This window comes from Lithobates pipiens, unplaced genomic scaffold, assembly GCF_037356315.1.
Source record: "Lithobates pipiens isolate NorthernLeopardFrog02 unplaced genomic scaffold, aLitPip1_a1.2 Scaffold_3, whole genome shotgun sequence".
NCBI classification, from domain to species: Eukaryota; Metazoa; Chordata; class Amphibia; order Anura; family Ranidae; genus Lithobates; species Lithobates pipiens.
In genome coordinates, this window is record NW_027507790.1 from 222,735,916 (window position 1) to 222,760,076 (window position 24,161).

The 24,161-nt window shown below is 45.3% G+C and overlaps 2 protein-coding genes across 2 annotated transcripts in view; both read left to right on the top strand.

Moving 5' to 3' along the window:
- Nucleotides 1-24,161, top strand: part of C9 (complement C9) — an 80,675-nt gene that overhangs the window by 40,610 nt on the left and 15,904 nt on the right. Inside the window, exons 5-7 of the mRNA XM_077463300.1 lie at nucleotides 909-1,307; nucleotides 6,583-6,823; nucleotides 23,192-23,320. Of these exons, the coding sequence (XP_077319426.1) occupies nucleotides 909-1,307; nucleotides 6,583-6,823; nucleotides 23,192-23,320 (769 nt within the window). The remainder of the gene's footprint in view (nucleotides 1-908; nucleotides 1,308-6,582; nucleotides 6,824-23,191; nucleotides 23,321-24,161) is intronic.
- LOC143940971 (uncharacterized) lies at nucleotides 13,945-23,209 on the top strand. Its single transcript, XM_077462819.1, has one exon. The coding sequence runs from the start codon at nucleotides 14,028-14,030 to the stop codon at nucleotides 18,894-18,896; it is 4,869 nt and encodes a 1,622-aa protein (XP_077318945.1). The 5' UTR covers nucleotides 13,945-14,027; the 3' UTR covers nucleotides 18,897-23,209.

Genomic DNA, 24,161 nt, shown 5'->3' on the forward strand with positions numbered 1-24,161 from the left:
CAATATTGTTTTATGTTTATGTTATATATAGTTAAAGTTATTCTTTTATATGTTTTTTTGTGCTATAGGCCTCTTGCACTCTGCAGCTTGAAAAAGCTCAGTACAGCTGTCTTTTTTTTTACTGATCTAAAATTCAGTCCATTGTTTACAATGTGCCACATAGGCACATAAACAAAAGTGAAAAAAATAAATAAATAGAAAGATCTGTGTTCCCGGTCAGTATTCTGTGCCGGTACATGCAAATGCGTGCATATGATCATACATGATAATTAATTTTACCTAGGAATGTATTGTGCCGCAAATGTGCAAGCACACATTTATGTGCAAATAAGTGCAACTACATGCAAAACATCTGAAATTACACAGCTGCTCAAACATCAGTACCCGTGTACAAGAGGCCATATACTCAACAGTTAAAAAATAAAAAAGGAACATTTAATATAAGACTAAATTTCCAGATCACTTTGGGTTAAAGCTACTACATAATAATACTACATACAGAAGGAGTAGCAGTGAGCTGTAAGGTGTCACTGCTCTTATTCATTTGTGTAAAGTTTAGCTTGAGCTTCTGAGCTCTGTAAACAACAAGCTTTTTACAACAAAAGACATTCAGAAAGTGGAAAACTGCAAAAAGAACCAAAACTTACACCTGTAGGCTAGATATCCAAATACATTGGTATTATGCAGCATTCAACTTTGCAAAAAATGTAGATTATATTTTTAATTATGACCTTAATAACAAAAAAAAATAAAACATTGAAATATGTAGAAAATTACTGTAGCAGTGTGAGCTGAACGGTACTAAACGGTAAATTTAAATATGGTTTGATGCAGTTTGCATTCTGCCAAATGTCCCTCTGGATCCTATTATAATTTTCTGTTTACTGTTATCTCTCTATATTCCTCAGACGGTAGCTGACAAGGCTTTTACATCAGAAACTTTCACTGACACTGTTTCTGTGGTGGAAAGTGTTTTGAAGGAGACCACAGTAAGCTTTGAGGCATCGCTATCCTTCAAGCTCACACCAACTGAACTAAGCAAAAACGCCGGAGCAGTTCCCGGCGGTGTTGAAGGCGGTGTTGGAGGCGGTGTTGGAGGCGGTGTTGGAGGCGGTGTGGAAGGCGCTGTGGAAGGCGCTGTTAAAGGCGGTGTTGAAGGCGCTGTAGGAGATAAGGGTGGTGGAGAGACTGAAGAAGCTGCTGCAGCGGGCGTTAGTGGCAAAAAAATTACAATCAGTGGAGAGATTGGATTTGCGAAAACTAAGAAAGAGAGTGTGAAACAGCTCAACGAGTACAAATTAGACAAGGTAAGGCACATAAATGTTACAAGGGGCTCAATGCCTTCCAGGCTCTCCACATAGTAACAATCATTCCCATGAACATATAAATTGCCAATTTTATCATGTTTGACAATACTTTCATTTGTATAATGGTGGAGGGTTGTGGAAACATTTATTGCATTCATTCAAACACATTTGTTTATTTTTTTTATACTAGTAAAATACATTTTCAGCTAGACTGCAAATCTCCCGTTATATCATCTGTATACATACAGTATATATGAATATCTTTTGGGACATATTAGTTTGAAGTGGACATATGCATTGCCCATGTTCTGCTGCCAAATGGTAAACAATGGCAGGAACAGGCTCATTTATGTGTTCAGCAGAAAGATGTTGAATTGTGAAAAAGGATTTGGTCACAGTAAAGGTCTAACATTACAAACCTGTGTGTATAATAGTAAAACCAGGTGGCATCAACTTCAAAAGTGAGGTAGGTGGGTGGTGGTGGAATGGATTCTGAAGATCCTTCAAACTATAGTTTCTCAGTGTTAAAGCAGTGACATGCCATGTAGCAATAGGAAAGGTGAATATTAAGTTTTTTGTTTATTTTTTGGAGGGAAATTCTTTAGACCATTTTTATTTTTACCAGATCCTATATTGAAAGAAATACATGAGCCGCCATTGTCATCTCCTACTGAAATTGCTAGTTTCATGGCTGTAAGAATGACTCTCTGGCTTTGATGAGGGTGGCTACCTGGCAGGTAGTTTACTGACCTGGCCTGATAAAAATGGGATTTGTTATTGTTATTTATTTTTGAGGAACTAATCAAAGACAAGTCTATGAATTGGGAATTCTGAAGTTACTCCAAATTCACTCACTGTGTCCTTATTTATGGCCCATGATTTAAGAAAGTTTAAGAAAGAAAACCTGTTCCTTGCATAGACATAGGTTCACTTTAAAAAGCTGAGGGGCAACTGACCTGGCCCGATAAAAATGGGACTTGTTATTGTTGTTATTTATTTTTGCCTCAATCTGCCACAGCACTACACCAGCACCTAAAAAGCAGGGGGCAACTTCTAATAGGATATGTTGGACTCTTTGTGACCCCTTATTATTAAAAGGAAGGTCATCAGTAGCACTTTAGGAGCTTTCTTCCACACAGGGCTTTTATTCTTTTTCCCCTGCATATCTCCTCACCACTCTTGACCACTCTTTACCACCTTCACACTCAGGTTACAAACCAGAGAGAAGGCTGATTTAGTTGTTGAAAGTGATGTCACCGGATATGACATTAGTTGTGTGGCTTTGTGCTAACGCATTTTGTCTGTGACGTCACTTGTGGCGTGGTTGTGCCATTGAGCTACACAGAGGCTGGTACCTTTATTTGCACCCTGCAAAAAAAATTATTTGGTTTTATGTCACTTAAATAAACAGTATTACACTATTGCGGTCTTCTCTCTGGTTTGTAACCTGAGTGTAAAGAGAGTAACGAGCAGTGAGGAGATATCCAGTGGAACAAGCAGGAAAGCTCTGGGAGGAAGGAAACTCAATGAAATGAGATCAATAAATTGTAGCTCAATGGCACAATCACTACCTCAAAAAAGATGGTCATGCACTCAACTGTGCCGGAAGTAACACCAAACAGACAAACCGCTTTAGGCGGAGCCATGCAACTAACGATACATTTGGTGACGTCACTTCTGACCACTATTGTGGTCTTCTCTCTGGTTTGTAACCTGAGTGTGAAGGCGGGAGGATATAAAGCTCTTAAAGGGGATGTCAACCCTTGTGTTCTTCACTTTAATGCATCCTATGCATTAAGGTGAAAAAAAAACTGTCAGTCACCGGCCCCCCAGCCCCCCCCTTGTTTTACTTACCTGAACCCCTTTATCTCCTCAGAGGGGATGCGCTGTCCCTCTCTCCACGGTGTCCCGACTCTTGATTGGATAGATTTATAGCAGCGCAGCCATTTTCTCCCGCTACTGTCAATCAAAGCCAAGTCCAGCATTCGTGTCTGTGGATGCAAATACTGGACTCGTGTGTGCCCCCACAAGGTAACTCCCTCGGGAGAGTGATTCTCCTAGGGGGTTATCTGATATTCAGTATTTAACCCCCTTTACTCTGATACTCCTAACTAAAATCAAATTTCCTTCAGAAGTTACCTAATTAGTAAATATAGTAAATACAGCTGTTCTGTGAAGCCCTCAGAGTTTTTTTTTAGAGAACCTTAATGAACAAAAAGGATCACAAAGGCCAAGTAATGCACCAGACAGGTCAGCGATAAAATTGTGGAGAAGTTAAAAACAGGGTTAGGTTATAAAAAAATATCCCAAGCTTAGAACATCTCAAGGAACACTGTTCAATCCATCATTTGAAAATGGAAATGTATGGCACAACTGCAAACCAAGACATGGCCATCCACCTAAACTGACAGGCCGGGCAAGAAGAGCATTAAAGGAGAAGTGCAGCCAAAGCTCGTTTGGCTGGACTTCTCCTATGGATCACAGGAGTGCAATTCATTTTGCACTCCTGAGACCCATTTTACATCACGGATATCAGTCCAGGCACCGAATCATCATGACAATAAAGTCTGGATCCGCCGGGTGCCTGGACTGACACCTGGCTCAGCCTCTCCATGAGCTGCTGAGTGCCTAAAATGGCCTATTCTGCCCCCTCCACAGCTCAGCGCTCCAATGAGCGAGGAGGGAGATGAGCAGAGAGCTGTGACTAACAGTCTGCAGCTCTTTATTCACAGAGCTCTGAAAACTGAGTGGTTGGAGAATCAGAGAAGCAGCCACGAGGCCCATGGTAAATCTGGAGGAGCTGCAGAGATCTACAGCTCAAATGGAAAATTCTGTTCACAGGACTACTATTAGTCGTGCACTCCACAAATCTGGCTTTTATGGATGAGTGGCAAGAAGAAAGCCATTAATGAAATAAAGCCCCATTTTAAGTTTGCGAGAAGCCATGTAGGGGACACAGCAAACATGTGGAAGAAGGTGCTCTGGTCAGATAAGACCAAAATGTAACATTTTGAACTAAAGGCAAAACGCTATATGTGGCAGAAAACTAACACTGCACATCACCCTGAACACACCATACCCACCATGAAACATGGTGGTGGCATGCTTTTCTTCAGTAGTGACAGGGAAGCTGGTCAGAGTTGATGGGAAGGTGGATGGAGCCAAATACAGGGCAATCTTAGAAGAAAACCGTTATGCCTCGTACACAGGATCAAACTTTCCGGCGGACCTAGAAATAAAACTGGCTTCAAATCTTTCCGACGGACTTGAGTCTGGTCAAAAAATCCGGTTGTCTGTGTGCTATTCCGACGGACTAAAACCGACGATAGGGCAGCTATTGGCTACTGGCTATGAACTTCCTTATTCTACGTCTACATCATGTTTTAATCTGTCGGACTTTTGGAGTGATAGTGTGTGGCCAAGTCCATTCGTTTGAAAGTCCGGCGGACCTCAGCTGCAAAGTCCGTCGGATTGTCCGCCGGACCAATTCCATCAAAAAGTCCGGTCGTGTGTAGGCAACATTAGAGTCTGATAAGGACTTGAGATTGGGGTGGAGGTTCACCTTCCAGCAGGACAATGATTCTAAACATACAGCCAGAGCTACAATGGAATGGTTTAGGTCAAAGCATATTCATGTTAGAAAGTCCAGACCTAAATCTTATTGAGAATCTGTGGCAAGGCTTGAAAATCACCGTTCACAGATGCTCTCCATCCAATCTGACAAAGGTTGAGCTATTTTTAAAAGAAGGATGGGCAAAATGTCACTCTCTAGATGTACAAAGCTGGTAGAGACATCCCCAAAAAGACTCGCAGCTGTAATTGCAGGGAAAGGTGGTTCTACAAAGAATTGACTCGGGGGGGCTAAATGCAAATGCACGCAACACTTTTCACATATTTATTTGTAAAAAAAAAAATTGAAAGGCATTTATCATTTTCCTTCTACTTCAGAACTATGTGCCACTTGGTGTTGGTCTATCACATAAAATTGTAATAAAATACATTTAATTTTTTGCTTGTAACATGACAAAATGGGGAAAATTTCAAGGGGCATGAATACTTTTTCAAGGCAATGTATTATCTGCCACTTGTGCACAGATAGTGAGTTATAAACTTCCACTAGACCACCCCCCTGATCACCTATAGAAAAGTCCCATGGACAGTCAGAAATATTCACTTCACAGGGTCCTACATATTCTCTGTTGTTTCAGATCAGGATTTCAGTCTCACCTGGGACGCATGTCACACAGGGGCCCAGATCATATGATATGTGTTTTATAGAGGGGTCTGCTCCTCAGTGCCAGACAAACTTCTTCACCTGATCATGACCACTTCTAACCCAAGCAGGTTTACACTAAAGTTCTAAAGTTCTATTTAGGATCCTGTAAACCAACACTTGTGCAATGTAACAAAAGTTATACCCATCTTGCCACCTGCACCCTGATCATGTACTGGCCCATGCTATACTATTTCATACAGGTATCATGGATCCTCTTGAATGATATTGCCCCAGGCAGAAGCAAAGCCCATACCTTAATACCATATATTCAGATCTTGTAGCTTACACTTGAAGATAGCAACATCTCTTCACAGGCAATATAACAAAACAATTGTACCCAGCTTCAGTGGCATAATAAAAGTCCCTGTCAGGGTTGTACTACAGTAACTAGCCCAAATCCAGGGAAGGCCCACTAAGGAAAAACAGCTTCACTACTCCATTATGCTGTCCCTCTCTCTGTACAACTTTCACTCTCTAGCTAAGGACCACTTACCATTTTTTTAAGATCCTGTCAGGAAGGGCAGAGCTATGACCTCACTTCCTGGGGTGGTACCAGGAGGTGCCAAAAAAGGGGACACTAGCCCCAGCCTACACACAGATGGCAAAAAAATAAACGGGGGTTCTAACCCTCCCTTAAGCTGGATATACACTATACAATTTTCTTTCAATTTTTTTTCCTTTGGATTTACCAAAACCATATAATATGAGGTCAAACCTTAACAGTTTCAATTTGTTTGCAATCAGGTAGGCCCTTGCACTAAATGGTTTTGGTAGATCTAAACGAAATCAAACAACACAATTTGTATAGCGTGTATCCAGCTTTACACTATTCAAAATTAATAAACATGTTTTGTGTTTAGTTTTAATTTAATGGGGGAACCAGGACCCAAGTAAGTACACAATCAACTCCCTCTACTACAACATTATGTTTGTTACTACAGTACTAGTGTTGTTTTTTTTTTTTAAATACATTGAAGAAATATTTGTTTTTCTTTACAGAATAAAAAATTCCTTCGGATATCAGGAAATATACAGCTGGCAACATTTCAGATGAGGACTCGGGGTTTTGTTGTGTCCTCAACTTTTATTGATGATGTGAACAACCTGCCATCTTTTTATGACAAGGCAGAATATTTTGCCTTTTTGGAAATGTATGGCACTCATTATGCAGTCTCTGGAAACATTGGTGGCAGATATGATCTTGTATATGTACTGGATGATACCGTTATGAAAACTAGAGGTAAGTGTCACTCTAAAGCTAGCTACGGGCATATGCCCATGGGCAGAAGAGCTCAGGAGAAATGGTGATTGAACAGTTAGAAGTTATTGTCCTCTATATTCTCTCTGTTGTGTAACCCCCAACATAAACCAGTGCTTGAAGGGTGTCTGCATGTGCCTCTCTTTTGAATGCTCCATAGCATAACCCTGAACACTTGGACAATCCAAATGTCTATGTAATAAGGGACCATTAACATTGTTGTTGTTCAGTCACTTAGTTGTGTCTGACTCTTCGGGACCTCATGGACCATAGAGCGCCAGGCTTTTCTGTCCTCCACTAACTCCCAGAGCTTGTCCTCCACTAACTCCCATATCCATCTTGTTTTCTGTAGTCCTCTTCTCCTTTTTCCTTCCATGTTTCCCAGCATCAGGGTCTTTTCCAATGAGTCCTCTTGTTGCATTAGGTGGCCAAAGTATTCAAGTGTTAGCTTCAGGATCTGTCCTTCCATTGAATGTTCAGGGTTGATTTCCTTCCTTCAGGAATGACCAGTTTGATCTTCTTGCCATCAAAATGATCTTTCAGGAGTCTTCTCCAACACTATAGTTCAAAAGCATAAATTCTTCGGCATTCAGCCTTCCTTATGGTCCAACTTTCACAGCCATAGGTTACTACTGGGACTACCATAGCTTTGATTATAGGGTACTTTGTAGGGTGATGTCTCTGCTTTTTATAATGTTGTCTAGGTTTGCCATTGCTTTCCTCTCAAGAAGCAAGCATCTCTTAATTTCATAGCTACAGTGCCCGTCTGCCATGATGTTGGAGCCTAGGAAGATAAAATATGTCAATGTTTCCATTTTTTCTCCTTCTATTTGCCAGAGTCCATTTAAAGTGAATGCACATTAAATGCCTTGTGGTGTTACCACAGTATTTCCCATGGAGGGCAGGCCCTAAAGAAACCAAAGGAACCAATTGCAATATGATTGCATGGTCTCTTTTAAATGTACAAAAAAATGGAGTGGATTATTTAGGTAGTCCTTCAAACTTCATAGTTTTTGGGGAATTTAAAGCTGATTGTATCCCAATTATAATATATTGTGTATGGTACTGCGCTATTATATATAAATGAATGTGAAAAAGATTAAATAAACTTGAAAAGTGCAAAATTGTTAAAAACAATATACAGTATCTCACAAAAGTGAATACACCCCTCACATTTTTGTAAATATTTTTGTATATCTTTTCATGTGCAAAACTGAAGAAATTACACTTTGCTACAATGTAAAATAGTGAGTGTACAGCTTGTATAACAGTGTAAAATTGCTGCCCCCTCAAAATAACGCAACACACAGCCATTAATGTCTAAACTGCTGACAACAAAAGTTAATACACCCCTAAGTTAAAATGACTTTTGTCAAAGGAGCCACCTGAACGAAATACAGTGCCTTGAAAACTATTCATACCCCTTGAAACTCTGGAGGTGCTGCAGAGATCCACAACTCAGGTGGGAGAATCTGTCCACAGGACAACTATTAGTCGTGCATTCCACAACTCTGGCTCTTATGGAAGAGTGTCAAGAAGAAAGCCATTGTTGAAAGAAAGCCATAAGAAATCCTGTTTGCAATTTGCGAGAAGCCATGTGGGGGACACAGCATACATGTGGAAGATGGTGCTCTGGTCAGAGGGGATCAAAATTGAACTTTTTGCAAAATGCTTTGTGTAGCTGAAAACTAACACCGAATATTACCCTGAACCAGGCCCGGACTGGCCATAGGGCACACCGGGCATTTGCCCGGTGGGCCGGACCTGCAGGGATCAACATCGGGGCCGCAGTCTGATACCTAGTGATGACCGGGCTGCACAGCGGTAGTTAAGCACTGACCACAGCCTGGAGAGGGTTAACACAGGCCGCGGTCACCTCTTACCATGCGGCTGTGCCTGTGTCTCCTCTCCAGGCTCTCCTGCCCTGCCGACAAGGGCACACCGGGCATTTGCCCGGTGGGCCGGACCTGCAGGGATCAACATCGGGGCCGCAGTCTGATACCTGGTGATGACCGGGCTGCACAGCGGTAGTTAAGCACTGACCACAGCCTGGAGAGGGTTAACACAGGCCGTGGTCACCTCTCACCATGCGGCTGTGCCTGTGTCTCCTCTCCAGGCTCTCCTGCCCTGCCGACAATGTAATCTATTAGCAGAGTAGGGGCGGGAGAAGCCGGAGACACTGAACAGCGTGAGTGCAGGGATCCATGGTTGCTAGGCAGCAGGTCGGATCCAATCAAAACAGCGATTGCTGTCCGTGCACGCACGCTGCTGGACGCTGCCAGGGCTGGGGCCGCTGATGTCATGGAAACGTATGACGTCTGGAGACCCCGCCCACCCAGGCAGATTACGTCCATTCAAAAAACCAACAGGAGTGAGAAGACAGTAAACGTGAGAAGCAAGTGTAAGTGCATAGAGAGAAGTGAAGCCATCAGATCGGGAGACAAGGAAAAGGAGACACAGAAGGAAAACAGGTAAACCAGAAAAGGAGTAATGGAGGGCACAGGAAAGTGTAAATAGATGAAAATGAATGGCGGCAAAAAGGAGATAATAAAGGGGGAAGAAGAGGGGGAGGAAGGAAGAAGAACAGATAGAAAAAAAGGGGGGATATATAAAGAGAAAGAGGAAAAACAAGGAAAAAAGAAACAGAAAAAGGAGAGGAAAATGAGAGAAAAATACGAGTGAAAAATAAAAAAAGGATAAAGATGATAGAGAAATGAAAATAGGAAAAAATGAATAAATGAGTGGGAAAAGGAGACAATTTAAGAGGATAAGGTACAACTGAGAAAAATGTATGAAAATAAACTTTAAAAAAAACAAAACAAGAAAATTACCTAAGTAATAAAAAATAAATAAATAAAGTGTGAAAAAATAAATAAAACATAAATATAAAAATATAAATAATAATAAAAGAAAAGGAAAAAAAGGAGAAATAAAAAATAAAGGATAAAAATGAAAGAACACGAAGAGTAGGAAACCGGAATAAGAAAAAAAAGAAAAATAGAAAATGGGAAAACCTAAAATATTATAGGTGAAAAAAGAAGAGAACAAAACCTTGGTGCAGAAAGACCTACCGTATATACTCGAGTATAGGCCGACCCGAGTATAAGCCGAGGCCCCCAATTTACCCCCAAAAAACTGGGAAACCTATTGACTCGTGTATAAGCCGAGGGTGAGATATGCCTGTCCATCCCTGTGTGTGTCCGTCCATCCCTGTGTGTCCGTCCATCCCTGTGTGTCCGTCCATCCCTGTGTGTGTGTCCATCCATCCATCCCTGTGTGTGTGTGTGTGCGTCCATCCATCCATCCATCCCTGTGTGTGTGTGTGTGTGTGTGTGTGTGTGTGTCCATCCATCCATCCATCCCTGTGTGTGTGTGTGTGTCCATCCATCCATCCATCCCTGTGTGTGTGTGTGTGTGTGTCCATCCATCCATCCCTCCCTGTGTGTGTGTGTGTGTGTGTGTGTCCGTGTGTGTGTGTGTGTGTGTGTGTGTGTGTGTGTGTCCGTGCAGCCTTGTGTGTCCAGCCTACCTGTGTCCCAAGCCTCCGTCCGGTCCCGTCCCGAGCCTCCGTGTCGTCCCGTCCCGAGCCTCCGTGTCGTCCCGTCCCGAGCCTCCGTGTCGTCCCGTCCCGAGCCTCCGTGTCGTCCCGTCCCGAGCCTCCGTGTCGTCCCATGCCAGGATCGCCGCTCTTCGTCGGCGCCCTGGCGGCCATTCCCCTGTTCAAAAGCCGCGCCTCCCGCCTCCGCCTGTGATAGGCGGAACACTCAATTTCCCAGCAGTCTGTGTTCCGCCTATCACAGACATCGTCTCATCCTCGTCCGTAGTACGAGGATGAGCCGATGTCCGTGATAGGCGGAACACTGACTGCTGGGAAATTGAGTGTTCCGCCTATCACAGGCGGAGGCGGAGCCGGAGGCGCGGCTTTTGAAAGGTAGAATGGCCGCTGTCTGTCTGCTCGACACGCTGTTCGGGCAGTCAGACAGCGGTGACTCGAGTATAAGCCGAGGGGGGCACTTTCAGCCTCAAAAAAGAGGCTGAAAATCTCGGCTTATACTCGAGTATATACGGTAATCAATGGTAATACAGGTTCAATAAAGTGGGAGTCTTTTAATAACAACCAGCAGGTAAACACCCGTTTGTTAATATAATCCTGATCTACAGCTCCTCCCACCCCCTACTCTGCTTATAGGATGACATCGTTGGAGGGGTGGGAGAGATGGTAGAGGACACTCAGGCTGAGTCCTGCCTCTGCCCTGCCAAAGGTAGGACTGTGCAGGGGAGGCAGAGAGTAACTGCGACTACAGAGAAAAATGAGGGGGCATGACTGAAAGGGGCACTGTAATGGAAGGCTGTAATTTGTAGGGGCACTGTGATGAAAAGGGAGCTGCACTGTAAAGGGGGACTGTAATCATTACAGATTCATTTACAGTGCAGTCCCCTTTATATCACAGTGCCCCCATTACATTACAGAGTACTGACTCCGTGATTATCCCATCACCAACTGCCCTCGCGAACGGGCGGATGCTGGAAAATTGGCTGCTCAGTCTAAGTTGCCCGGGCCTATTTTTTGTCCCAGTCCAGGCCTGCCCTGAACACACCATCCCCACCGTGAAACAAGGTGGGGGCAGCATCATGTTATGGGGATGCTTTTGTTCAGCAGGGACAGGGAAGCTGGCCAGAGTTGATGGGAAGATGGATGAAGCCAACTGCAGGCCAATCTTAGAAGAAAACCTGTTCGATTCTGCAAAAGACCTAAGACTGGGGTGCAGGTTCACCTTCCAGCAGGACAACAACCCTAAACATACAGCCAGAGCTACAATGGAATGGTTTGGCTCAAAGCATATTCATCTGTTAGAATAGTCCAGTCAAAGCCCAAACCTAAATCCATTTGAGAATCTGTAGTAAGACTTGAAAATTGCTGTTAACAGATGCTCTCCATCCAATCTGACAGAGCTTGAGCTATATTTCAAAGAAGAATGGGCAAAAATGTTACTCTGTAGATGTGCAAAGCTGGTAGAGACAAACCCAAAAAGACTTGCAGCTGTAATTGCAGCGAAACCTGGTTTTACAAAGTGTTAACTCTGAAAACAAATGCACACCCTCCTTTGAAATATTTATTTGTAAAACAATTTGAAAACCATTAATCATTTTCATTCCACTTCACAATTATGTGCCAATTTGTGTTGGTCTATCACATAAAATCTCAATAAAATACTTTTATGTTTTTGGTTGTAACATGACAAAATGTGGAAAATTTCAAGGGCTATGAATACTTTTTCAAGGCACTGAAAATATCTACATAAAGCTAAACTAAACTCTCGCAGTCAACTTATTTTTTTTATTTAAATAACAAACATGTTATACTTACCTGCTTTGTGCAATGGTATTGCACCGAGTGGTCCCAAATCTCCTCCGCCAGCAATATTGGCTCCTGCTCTAGTCCATGTGCCACTATAGGAAGCTGCTTCTTATGGTGGCACACATGCGGGCTAGCTTCTGAGCTGGGCTGTGTTTGTAGACACACACAGCATGGCTCAGCCCCATCTGTAACGATATCACGTCTGAGCCAGGATATATTGTAACTAGTTGCCATTTTGTGTGGAAAGCAGCCATGACAGTTTGGCTGACCTTAGAATAAACTTACAGAATAATCTAAACTCCCCCCTCCCTTGTCTTAGGAATTCCAAAAGCTCTTAAAATCTTCAAAGGGACGAAAGGTTATCTTAGCGGAGAAAGCACAACCAGGATAGGACAATAAACAAGGCTCAAGTGGCCTGGCAAGATATTCCGGCCTGTCGTAAAACTGTCACTTTCTCCAGGCAGAGAAACAACAGATACCCGTCGTAAATACTTCCAACCACAGGCTGAAAAAAGATTAGTAAAGTGTTGAAAACTTTAACATTTTTTATAACTTTCAAAGCCCTCATAGCACAGCCATAATATGGATATATTTGGTTTCCTCGGATAATTTCTAACATTTCAAGTCCAAACACCCCTATGTCAGGTCATATGGGAAGCCACTGGGACCCCTTACTCCTCCTAGATAACCCTGAAATGGGAAACCTGTCATGTGTGGACTTGTTTTGAAGCAAATATCATGCTGATCACTAAAATGGATATCTGCAGTCTATAAACAATAGAGAGGCAGAGATATGAATATGTATAACAAAGTGTACCTGGGACAGGGTCATGAGTGTAGACACCTCCCAGCAACCAACCCCTAAACAAGATGACCAGATGATTGGTCACTGGTCGCTGTCAACACCCCCTTTGATTTGACAGAAAAGAGGAGAGACCAAGGCAATAGTGAGTTCTCCTTTTACCATCCAAGCAGGAACATCTGCCAAGTTGAGAACCGATTACCTTTGCTTATCGATTGAACTCTGATCAACTCTTGGACATTAATTGCAAGTATACTTCCTTCCCAATTCTACCTTATTTCTTTGTGGCTGTATATTGTCTTTATTTTTTGAAACATCCTTTTTCTGTAAATGTTTTATTCGCACCAACCTTGACCTTTTCATAATAAATTCTTATGTTGAAAAGTGTTAACCTTGTCTTTAAAGCTCTTGATGCAAACTATAAACGAACCTGTCTCTTAAAAGGGCGCTACTGTGATAGAGTAAGGCGCTGAGCAGACCTGTCTGTGGTGGCAGTGTGTGTTGCAGGCGCTTATTCTAATTGGTGTTGCTTAAATTACGAGTCCCCCCGGCTCTGTCTTTAAACGGGGGTGGTGGCAGTTAAAGGGTTAATTGTGTAATTAGCCCGGTGACAATCGCTCTCAGGCTGCCTGCACCTAGATTGTGGTCCCGCAAGCTGGAAAATCTTTGTGCTGGGTGCAGCTGAGTGTGGCATTGTTACGTAAGTGACAGCGTGGTGTTAGGTTGGCCGGTCCTTTGTCGCCAGTTAGCGAGGAGGGCAGGGATCTGACACCAGCGTTCGTCACATATTGGCTGGCAGCGTAGCGGGATAGTTTCGCATTAAGAGCATTCAGTGCATTGTTAGGAATTAGCTCTGCACTGAAGGATTGTAACCTTTGTGGAAACAGTCCTTAGAGACAAGCTGGTGCACATTATTTTTTTTGTTTACTTTAAAAAAAAAAAAAAAAAAAGAGATATACAGCAACAGCTCCTTTCTACACCTTCTTCCTATCTCTGCTTTCTGTTCTATCTTTTCTGCTTGCAACATGTCTGGGGTATCAGCATATAAAAAGATGAGCAAAAATGAACTGACTGCTGAGTGCACAGAAAGAGGAATTGATGTCGGTGGCAAAAACCGTGATGGCTTGATACATGCCCTACATGAGTTTGATATCCGTGCAGAACAGAACCTGGGGGAAACTGGACCAGAAAGGGTTTCCGCTACTCCAGAGCCCAGTGGTTCAGAGGCGGCCTCACCAGATGGGCATGCAGAGACTGACACTGGACTACCACGGATTGTTACCTCCAAGTCATCGCCAGAGCAGGCCAGCATCAGATTGCCTGGATCCAGAATAGACTGTCCTCAAATGCAGGAAACACTACAACACCTCAGGGAGACGGATCCTGTGGCGTACCTGCAGTTTCTCGAGCGCCAGGCTGAGAGAGAGGAACGCAGGGCTGAGAGAGAGGCTGCGGAACGCCGGGCTGAGAGGGAGGCTGATCGTCGGCAAGAACTGGAGATGGCTAGGCTCCAGCAGCAGCGACAGGTTCAGAACCTCGGATCCCTAGAGCACAGGGATGACTCTCTGCCAGTGACCCCGGCAGCCAAATTTCCAGTTATGGAAAAGGACAGTGATATTGACGTGTATCTACTGTCGTTTGAAAAAACTTGCCGTCAGTACCATCTACCCCCAGCACAATGGGCCCGGTACCTGACGCCAGGGCTACGAGGCAAGGCCCTGGATGCTTATGTTGAACTGTCAGAAGAGCAAGGCGGTGATTATGAGGCCCTAAAGGCTGCAATCATCCAAAAGTTTCAGCTAACCCCGGAAGTGTACCGGAAGCGTTTTAGGTCCTTGCAAAAGGGGCCTGGGGACTCATACCTGGATGTGGTAAGTCGCTTACGCACCACATTCCGGCAGTGGACTAAAGGCTTGAAAGCCGATTCTTTTGAGTCCTTGGAAGATCTTATGATTGAAGATCAACTTTTGCACATCTGTCCTACAGACGTCAGACAGTTTGTGCTGGAGCGAAAGCCAACCTCTGCCAAAGCAGCAGCAGAACTGGCAGATACCTATATCCACTCTCGGGTATCTGACTATCGCAAGGCTCCTCCAAATGGCTGGAAAGGAGGGAAATCACACATGGCAACCCCTCCTCTACCTACCAACCAAGTTCCTCAGCGGCCGGAACCTGCAGCTCCTGGGGCCAAAGCCTTTGTGACTGACAACCGCAAATGCTATAACTGTGGGAAAAGCGGACATCTCCGGACACAGTGCCCTGAGCAGAAGAAGACGACAACCCCTGGCCATCCGGCCAGCAACCCTTCTGCTGTGCTGCTCGTCGGTGGAAAACCTCCAGGAACCAATGTCAACTTGCAGCCAGTCATTGTAGGCCAACGAACTGTAACAGGCTTTCGTGACACTGGAGCCGAAGTCACTTTGGTCAGACCAGAGGTGATAGAAGAAACAGACATCATCCCAGAGAAGTACCTTTCCCTGACTGGAGTTGGGGGAACCTGTTCCCATGTACCTCGTGCCTATGTTTTCCTGGATTGGGGTGCCGGAAGTGGGATGAGAGAGGTGGGTGTCTCTGAGGAGATCCCCACTGCTGTGTTGTTGGGTTCTGATTTAGGTACCCTTGTTTCTTACTATGCCCCTGCTAAGAGCACCCAGGATGCTCCCACGGAACCTTCTGGACCTACCAAGGTACTGTTTACAGATGTTGGGGTAATATCTGGGCAACCTGTGGATGGACAGAGGGAGGGGGAGGGTGGAGTTGAAGTGCAAGGTCCTCCTTCAGAGACAGGAGAGGAGATCCCCTTGCTAGTGAAGGTACCTGATGTATGTTCCAATGTTGCTGAACTGATAAAGGTTAAATGTGATGATGATGACAATGATGACGATAATGATGATGATGATGATGATGTATTGCCAGTCTTAGTGGTCACTCGCAGTGCTGCAAAGGCAGCCGAGGTGCAGGCACTGATCGCAGAACAGCAGGAGGAGGTCTCGGGGCCCTCTCCCTGTTCTGACCCAGTGGACTCCACCTCTGTTGAGCCTCAGCAGCCGTCCTCGTTTGCCACAGGACTGCTGGCTGAGAGTTGTGGTCCCGCCTTTGAAACAGCACTGCAGACAGACCAAACACTAGCACAGCTCAGAAGTCTAGCTGATCGCCCCCCTGCAAAGAATGACAAACAAAAGGTCTACTGGGACAAAGGGAAACTGTATAGAGAAAATTTGCCTGCAGAGGGGAATGAGGCTGACATAGGTGACAGACAGCTAGTGGTACCCAGTCAATTTAGGGGACCACTGCTAAAAGTAGCCCATGAGATTCCCCTCGCAGGGCACTTGGGGATCACTAAGACCCGAGGGCGGTTGGTACATAACTTTTATTGGCCCAGGATGCTTGCTGACATAGCTGACTACTGTCGGTCCTGTGTTACCTGCCAGCGAGTTGGTAAGGTAGGGGATGTCCACAAGGCTCCACTAAAACCTTTGCCTGTGATTGATGAACCTTTTAAGAGGGTGGCAGTGGATATCGTTGGGCCTTTGGCCATCCCTAGCAGTTCAGGCAAACGTTATATCCTTACAGTTGTCGACTATGCCACACGTTATCCAGAGGCGGTGGCTCTCTCCTGCCTCCGGACAGACAAGGTCGCTGATGCTCTCCTGGGAATCTTCACAAGAGTGGGATTCCCAGCCGAGCTCATTAGCGATCAAGGTCCTCAGTTTGTGTCTGACTTGATGCAAGCTCTCTGTCAGCAAATACAGATGACGCATATCATGGCCAGTCCTTATCACCCACAAACAAACGGCTTGTGCGAGCGCTTCAATGGCACCTTGAAACAAATGTTGCTAACCTTTGTGCACTCCCAGGGCAAGGACTGGGAACGGTATCTGCCTCATCTGCTGTTTGCTTACAGAGAGGTGCCTCAGGAGTCCACAGGCTTTTCGCCATTTGAACTTCTGTATGGAAGGAGGGTAAGAGGGCCCCTGGACCTAATCCGTGAGACCTGGGAGGGCAAGATTGCCGACCCAGAGGTCTCTGTTGTGGATTACGTCCTAAAATTCAGGGATAAAATGGAGACGCTGGTGGAAATTGTGCGGGAAAATATGACCCAGGCCCAGACCAGGCAGAAAGAGTGGTATGACCGTAATGCTAGGGAGCGGACCTATGACATTGGTCAGAAGGTGTATGTTCTGCTTCCCCTGCGGCAGAACAAACTCCAAGCAGCATGGGAAGGCCCGTACACCATCACCCAGCGTCTGAATGATGTCACCTACTTGGTCAGGTTGGGAGAAGGGAGTAGACGGCAGAAGGCCATTCATGTGAACATGATCAAAGCCCATCATGAACGCACGGCCTATGTCATGCCAGTCTGCAGCAGGCCAGAGCCTGAGGAGGCTGATCCACTTCTAGACCTGCTAGCTGACACCAGGGAGGTAGACTCAGAACTCCTGATAAACTCCAATCTTACCCCCAACCAGGTACCTGGACTGAAGCAAGTGCTTGCAGTGCATGGTAGCAGGTTTACGGGAAAACCTGGGAGGACGCATCTCGCTGCCCACCAGGTGGACACTGGGGTACATCCTCCCATTAAACAGTCAGCCTATCGCGTCTCCCTGGAGGTGCTGGCTGACATGAAAAGGGAGGTGGAGGAAATGCTACAGCTGGGGGTGATTCAGAAGTCCCACAGTGCCTGGGCGTCCCCAGTAGTCTTGGTCCCCAAAAAGGACCAGACGACCAGGTTCTGTGTGGACTACCGGAAACTGAATGCCATCACCACTGCAGATGCCTACCCCATGCCTCGGATTGATGAGTTGTTAGACAGGCTGGCGGCTGCCCACTATATCACAATCATGGATCTGAGCAGGGGGTACTGGCAAATTCCTTTGGCCCCTGAGGCTCGAGAAAAGTCGGCTTTTATCACCCCATTCGGCTTGTTCGAATTTACCGTCATGCCGTTTGGGATGAAGAACGCCCCAGCTACCTTCCAGAGAGTCATGAATGACTTACTGGAGGGGCTGGAAACCTTTGCAGTAGCCTACCTGGATGACATCGCCGTGTTTAGCCCTACCTGGGAAGAACACCTGGTGCACCTGTCACAGGTCCTGGACCAACTGACAGCTGCCAATCTGACCGTCAAACCCAGTAAGTGTCAGATTGCCATGACCAATGTGCAGTACTTGGGACACCGGGTAGGAGGGGGCACCCTGAAACCCGAGACCGGGAAGGTTGATGCCATCCTGGCATGGCCTACCCCCCAAACCAAAAAGCAGGTTATGTCTTTCTTGGGGACCGCTGGCTACTATAGGAAGTTTGTATGTAACTATAGTAGCCTGGCTAAACCTCTGACTGACCTAACCAAAAAGAAACTGCCCAAGGTGGTGTCTTGGACACCAGAATGTGAGCAGGCATTTCAGGCCTTGAAGGAGGCGCTGGCCCGTGCTCCTGTGCTACAGGCTCCAGACTTCACCCGCCGTTTCCTAGTGCAGACTGATGCCTCTGCCTATGGATTGGGTGCAGTCCTGAGCCAGGTGGATGATGCCGGAGAGGAGCATCCCATCCTCTACCTGAGCCGAAAGCTGCTTCCCAGGGAAGTAGCATACGCCACGATTGAAAAGGAGTGTCTTGCGATCGTGTGGGCTCTCCAGAAGTTACAAACGTACCTTTATGGACGGCACTTCACTGTGATCACAGATCACAATCCCTTGAGCTGGCTAAATCGTGTGGCTGGGGAGAATGGCAAACTACTTCGGTGGAGCTTAATTCTTCAGCAATACGATTTCACCATCCAGCATAAGAAAGGCAGCACCCATGGCAATGCTGATGGGCTGTCGCGACAAGCCGAGCCTGCAAGAGTCGGTTGCGTCAGGAGGGAAATTGTAGTTCCCTCCCATGCAACCACCTAAGGAGGGAGGTGTAACGATATCACGTCTGAGCCAGGATATATTGTAACTAGTTGCCATTTTGTGTGGAAAGCAGCCATGACAGTTTGGCTGACCTTAGAATAAACTTACAGAATAATCTAAACTCCCCCCTCCCTTGTCTTAGGAATTCCAAAAGCTCTTAAAATCTTCAAAGGGACGAAAGGTTATCTTAGCGGAGAAAGCACAACCAGGATAGGACAATAAACAAGGCTCAAGTGGCCTGGCAAGATATTCCGGCCTGTCGTAAAACTGTCACTTTCTCCAGGCAGAGAAACAACAGATACCCGTCGTAAATACTTCCAACCACAGGCTGAAAAAAGATTAGTAAAGTGTTGAAAACTTTAACATTTTTTATAACTTTCAAAGCCCTCATAGCACAGCCATAATATGGATATATTTGGTTTCCTCGGATAATTTCTAACATTTCAAGTCCAAACACCCCTATGTCAGGTCATATGGGAAGCCACTGGGACCCCTTACTCCTCCTAGATAACCCTGAAATGGGAAACCTGTCATGTGTGGACTTGTTTTGAAGCAAATATCATGCTGATCACTAAAATGGATATCTGCAGTCTATAAACAATAGAGAGGCAGAGATATGAATATGTATAACAAAGTGTACCTGGGACAGGGTCATGAGTGTAGACACCTCCCAGCAACCAACCCCTAAACAAGATGACCAGATGATTGGTCACTGGTCGCTGTCAACACCCCCTTTGATTTGACAGAAAAGAGGAGAGACCAAGGCAATAGTGAGTTCTCCTTTTACCATCCAAGCAGGAACATCTGCCAAGTTGAGAACCGATTACCTTTGCTTATCGATTGAACTCTGATCAACTCTTGGACATTAATTGCAAGTATACTTCCTTCCCAATTCTACCTTATTTCTTTGTGGCTGTATATTGTCTTTATTTTTTGAAACATCCTTTTTCTGTAAATGTTTTATTCGCACCAACCTTGACCTTTTCATAATAAATTCTTATGTTGAAAAGTGTTAACCTTGTCTTTAAAGCTCTTGATGCAAACTATAAACGAACCTGTCTCTTAAAAGGGCGCTACTGTGATAGAGTAAGGCGCTGAGCAGACCTGTCTGTGGTGGCAGTGTGTGTTGCAGGCGCTTATTCTAATTGGTGTTGCTTAAATTACGAGTCCCCCCGGCTCTGTCTTTAAACGGGGGTGGTGGCAGTTAAAGGGTTAATTGTGTAATTAGCCCGGTGACAATCGCTCTCAGGCTGCCTGCACCTAGATTGTGGTCCCGCAAGCTGGAAAATCTTTGTGCTGGGTGCAGCTGAGTGTGGCATTGTTACGTAAGTGACAGCGTGGTGTTAGGTTGGCCGGTCCTTTGTCGCCAGTTAGCGAGGAGGGCAGGGATCTGACACCAGCGTTCGTCACACCATCCACCACTCTTGGCTCACAGGATTTGATTGACAGCAGCAGGAGCTGTCCTTCATGCTTTAGGGGGGCCAGAGTGTGGCCAGCGGGATTAAAAAACACCCTGGCTTCAGTGGGAGTAAACAATGCCCCATCATTGATTCTATTGGAGAGCGAAGTGCCCCATTGCTGCTTTCAGTGGATGAATGGTGCCCTATTGTTGGTATTTAGGGGAGGAATAGTCCCCCATCATTAGTGTCTGTGGGAGGAATAGTGCCCCCATCATTAGTGTTTGTGTGGAGAAATAGTCCCCTATCATTAGTGTCTGTGGGAGGAATAGTGCCCCATCATTAGTGTGTGTGGGCGGAATTGTTAGTCCCCTATCATTAGTGCCTGTGGGAGGAATAGGGCCCCAATACTGATGTCAGTGTTAGGTATAGTGCCTCATCATTGGAGTCAGTGTATGGAATGGTGCTTCAAGGGCCGAAAAAAGACAAAGGGCCACTTCCAGCCTTCAGGCTGCACTTTGGAGACCACGGGGTTATAGGATCTAACTGCCTAGGTTAATATGAGACTCGTTTGACCACACTGTGCATTAACAAGTAAGCTCAGCCAATATTGGCATGTCTGTTTATACCCTGCTCCTGCTAAAGAACAATCCAACAGCTGCCCCTACTCTTTTTGCTATCTAAAGTCAAATGTAACATAAAAATGGAAATACAGGAAATCGCAGAGCGAAAAGAATTCACATTCAATAGATTTTCTAAAGCTAGCCATACACAGTTAGCATTTAATTAAAAAAAAAAAAAATCTGATTTTTTGTTCGATTTTTTTAATGGTTAATGAAGACAAATCGATGGTTATTTTCAACCATAATAACATGAAAAAAATCAAAGGCAAGGGAAAGAAAATGCTTTTTACTTCTTATCTGAACAACCTAAATTCTAATTATTAATGTGATCCTCAGTCAGGAAAAAGGAAACTTCTTGTAAAGCTATAAAAAGTTTAATCCAGAATTAAAACTTTCATGGTCACAACCATCCAGTCCCTTGTGGATGTGTAAATTTATTTTTTTCAGTGGCTGCAGATTTTCAATTTTCATTTTTTTTTCTATCATTTGAGTTTGATGAACATGTTTTTTTCCACCCTGACTAACTATGTAACTAATGCTAAGGAATATACAAAGAAAGTATATTATATTTGTAGCGCTACACACGACCACGAAGAAGCCACTTGGTAATTTGGGTTCTTTGATCTGCACCCCGACTCCAGGAGTACCCTCAGCAAGCACTTATATGAATACACATGTGCGGATACCTTTTACTCGACTGTGAGTTAGTATCAGGAAATAGACACAAGAACGTTTAGTGGTAAATGAACTCAATATATTGGTGTAGGTTAGAATATGGTGGTTTGAGCATAAATAAACACACAGAAGGTAGGTTTAGACACAGCCTGCTAGACAGTATAATCACTATGCCAAGGTAACTTAGAATAGAGTTCTGTACCATTAGATGTACCACTGGGATTAACTCATAAATCAGCAATAAACAGTGCATATAAGCATTAACTACAATGTGAACAATAATACAAAACTAGTCTAGAGTGCAGTCTAGGAGAATGGCTAGAATATGGTGCCATGTCTCATGAGAGGTACCTCTTAGCACAAGAAATAGGTGAATGTCACTATGTAGCAGCTGTAAAGGGACAGTCTTTAATCCTAACTCTTGAGCTGGCTAGCGTTGCGGCCCAGTTGTACTGATGGTGCATATGAGAATAGCCCCAGTCAAGCCTGCAGATAGAAATAAGTCTACTACATGGCTGTATGGTCAGTTCCTAAAGGGCTCAGTCTCTCTCTCTAGAAGCAGATAGTAAATCCCGACAGCAGCAACTGACCAGTCCCAGCGATATTACAGCTCGCCACACAGAGTGATTAGTCCATTCCCTGCTATATACCCAGGTTACGTTGGCTATTCACACTCCCAAACTCAACACTCCAGATCTAGATAGATATGCAGCAGTGATAACAGCATTGTGCACTCTCCAGTCTCCCTCATGACAAAAGGGAAGCTATGTCCTGTACAGCCAGAGAAAATGCAGCTCTTTCCCCTCCTCCTGGCGATCTCTCTTTGGGAAATGCAGTTCAAAAACTCGTAATTACAATAATGTCCCTCTCCTCTTGTCTACAGTTCCCTCAGTGCATTGCTGCCTGAACTCCTCCTGCTCGACAGCTCCCTCCTCATGTTGATATAGCTGTTACCCATTTCAGCACTGCAGGGCAGGAGCTACACAGAGCAGCTGCAGCCAGTGTTTCTCTAAGGCCGCGTACACACGGGCGGATTGTCTGCCCAACTTAGTCCGCTGAACAGTGTTTCAGCGGACAATCCGCTCGTGTGTGGGCTTCAGCTGACTTTTTCAGCGGACAGTCTGACGAACAAAGTCTTACGGAATTTCCATAAGACAGTCCGTTCAAACTTGGTCTTGTCCGTCCAAACTTGGTTTCAGCGGACAGTCCGCTCGTGTGTAGGCAAGTTGGACGGACTAAGTATGGCGCATGCTCAGAAAGGGTTTACACGGCCGAAGGTTGCATTGCAGTATATAGGACGTCGTTTTTCTAGTCCCGTCGTACGTGCTGTGCACGTCATCATGCACGCTTTCAGCGGACTGTCTGCTTATCGTGTGTGGTCAAGTCCGTTCATGCTAATTTTGAACGGACTGTCTGTCGGATTGTCTGCCGAACTTAGTTGGGCAGACAATCCGCCCGTGTGTACGCGGCCTGACTTTTTATTCTTAGCCAATCACCTGACTACAGATTGTATGTATCAAAAATTATAACCAAACTGATTAGGAGCAGAACTTCATTGGCCAGCTTACCTATCCAGTAACATTTTTCTTTTCAAACACAGCTGTCACTGATACAGAAGTGGAAGAATGTCTCGGATTCAATCTCGGCTTAACCATAGATGGTCCAGGAATAGAAGCCAATGCCAAATTCAAAAATCCAAAATGTGAAAAAGTTGTTGGTCATAAAGAGGGTAAGTACATATATCTCCTAGATGCCAATTAGTGTTTTTTAATGATCTTTGTTATCATTATGAAGGAATTGTAGCTGTTATGCTTAATATTATTACCGTATATACTCGAGTATAAGCCGAGATTTTCAGCCTCTTTTTTGAGGCTGAAAGTGCCCCCCTCGGCTTATACTCGAGTCATCGCTGTCTGCCCGCTCGATCAGCGTGTCGAGCAGACAGACAGCGGCCATTCTATAATTCAAAAGCCGCGCCTCCGGCTCCGCCTTCGCCTGTGATAGGCGGAACACTGAATTTCCCAGCAGCCTGTGTTCCGCCTATCACGGACATCGTATCATCCTCGTACTACGGACGAGGATGATACGATGTCCGTGATAGGCGGAACACAGGCTGCTGGGAAATTCAGTGTTCCGCCTATCACAGGCGAAGGCGGAGGCGCGGCTTTTGAATTTTACAATGGCCGCCGAGGCGCCGACGAAGAGGGCACGGGACGGAGGCAAGGCAAGGCACGGCACGGGACGGGACGGGACGGGACGGAGGCAAGGCAAGGCACGACACGGGACGGAGGCAAGGCACGGCACGGGACGGAGGCAAGGAGGCAAGGCACGGGACGGAGGCTCGGGACAAAGGCTCGGGACACAGGTAGGCTGGACACACACACACACACACACACACACACACGGACACACACACACAGGGATGGATGGATGGAGACACACACACACAGGGATGGATGGATGGATGGATGGAGACACACACACACAGGGATGGATGGATGGAGACACACACACACAGGGATGGATGGATGGATGGATGGAGACACACACACACAGGGATGGATGGATGG

Coding starts and splice junctions, on each gene's coding strand:
- LOC143940971 (XM_077462819.1), top strand. CDS start 14,028: ATGTCTGGGGTATCAGCATATAAAAAGATGAGCAAAAATGAACTGACT.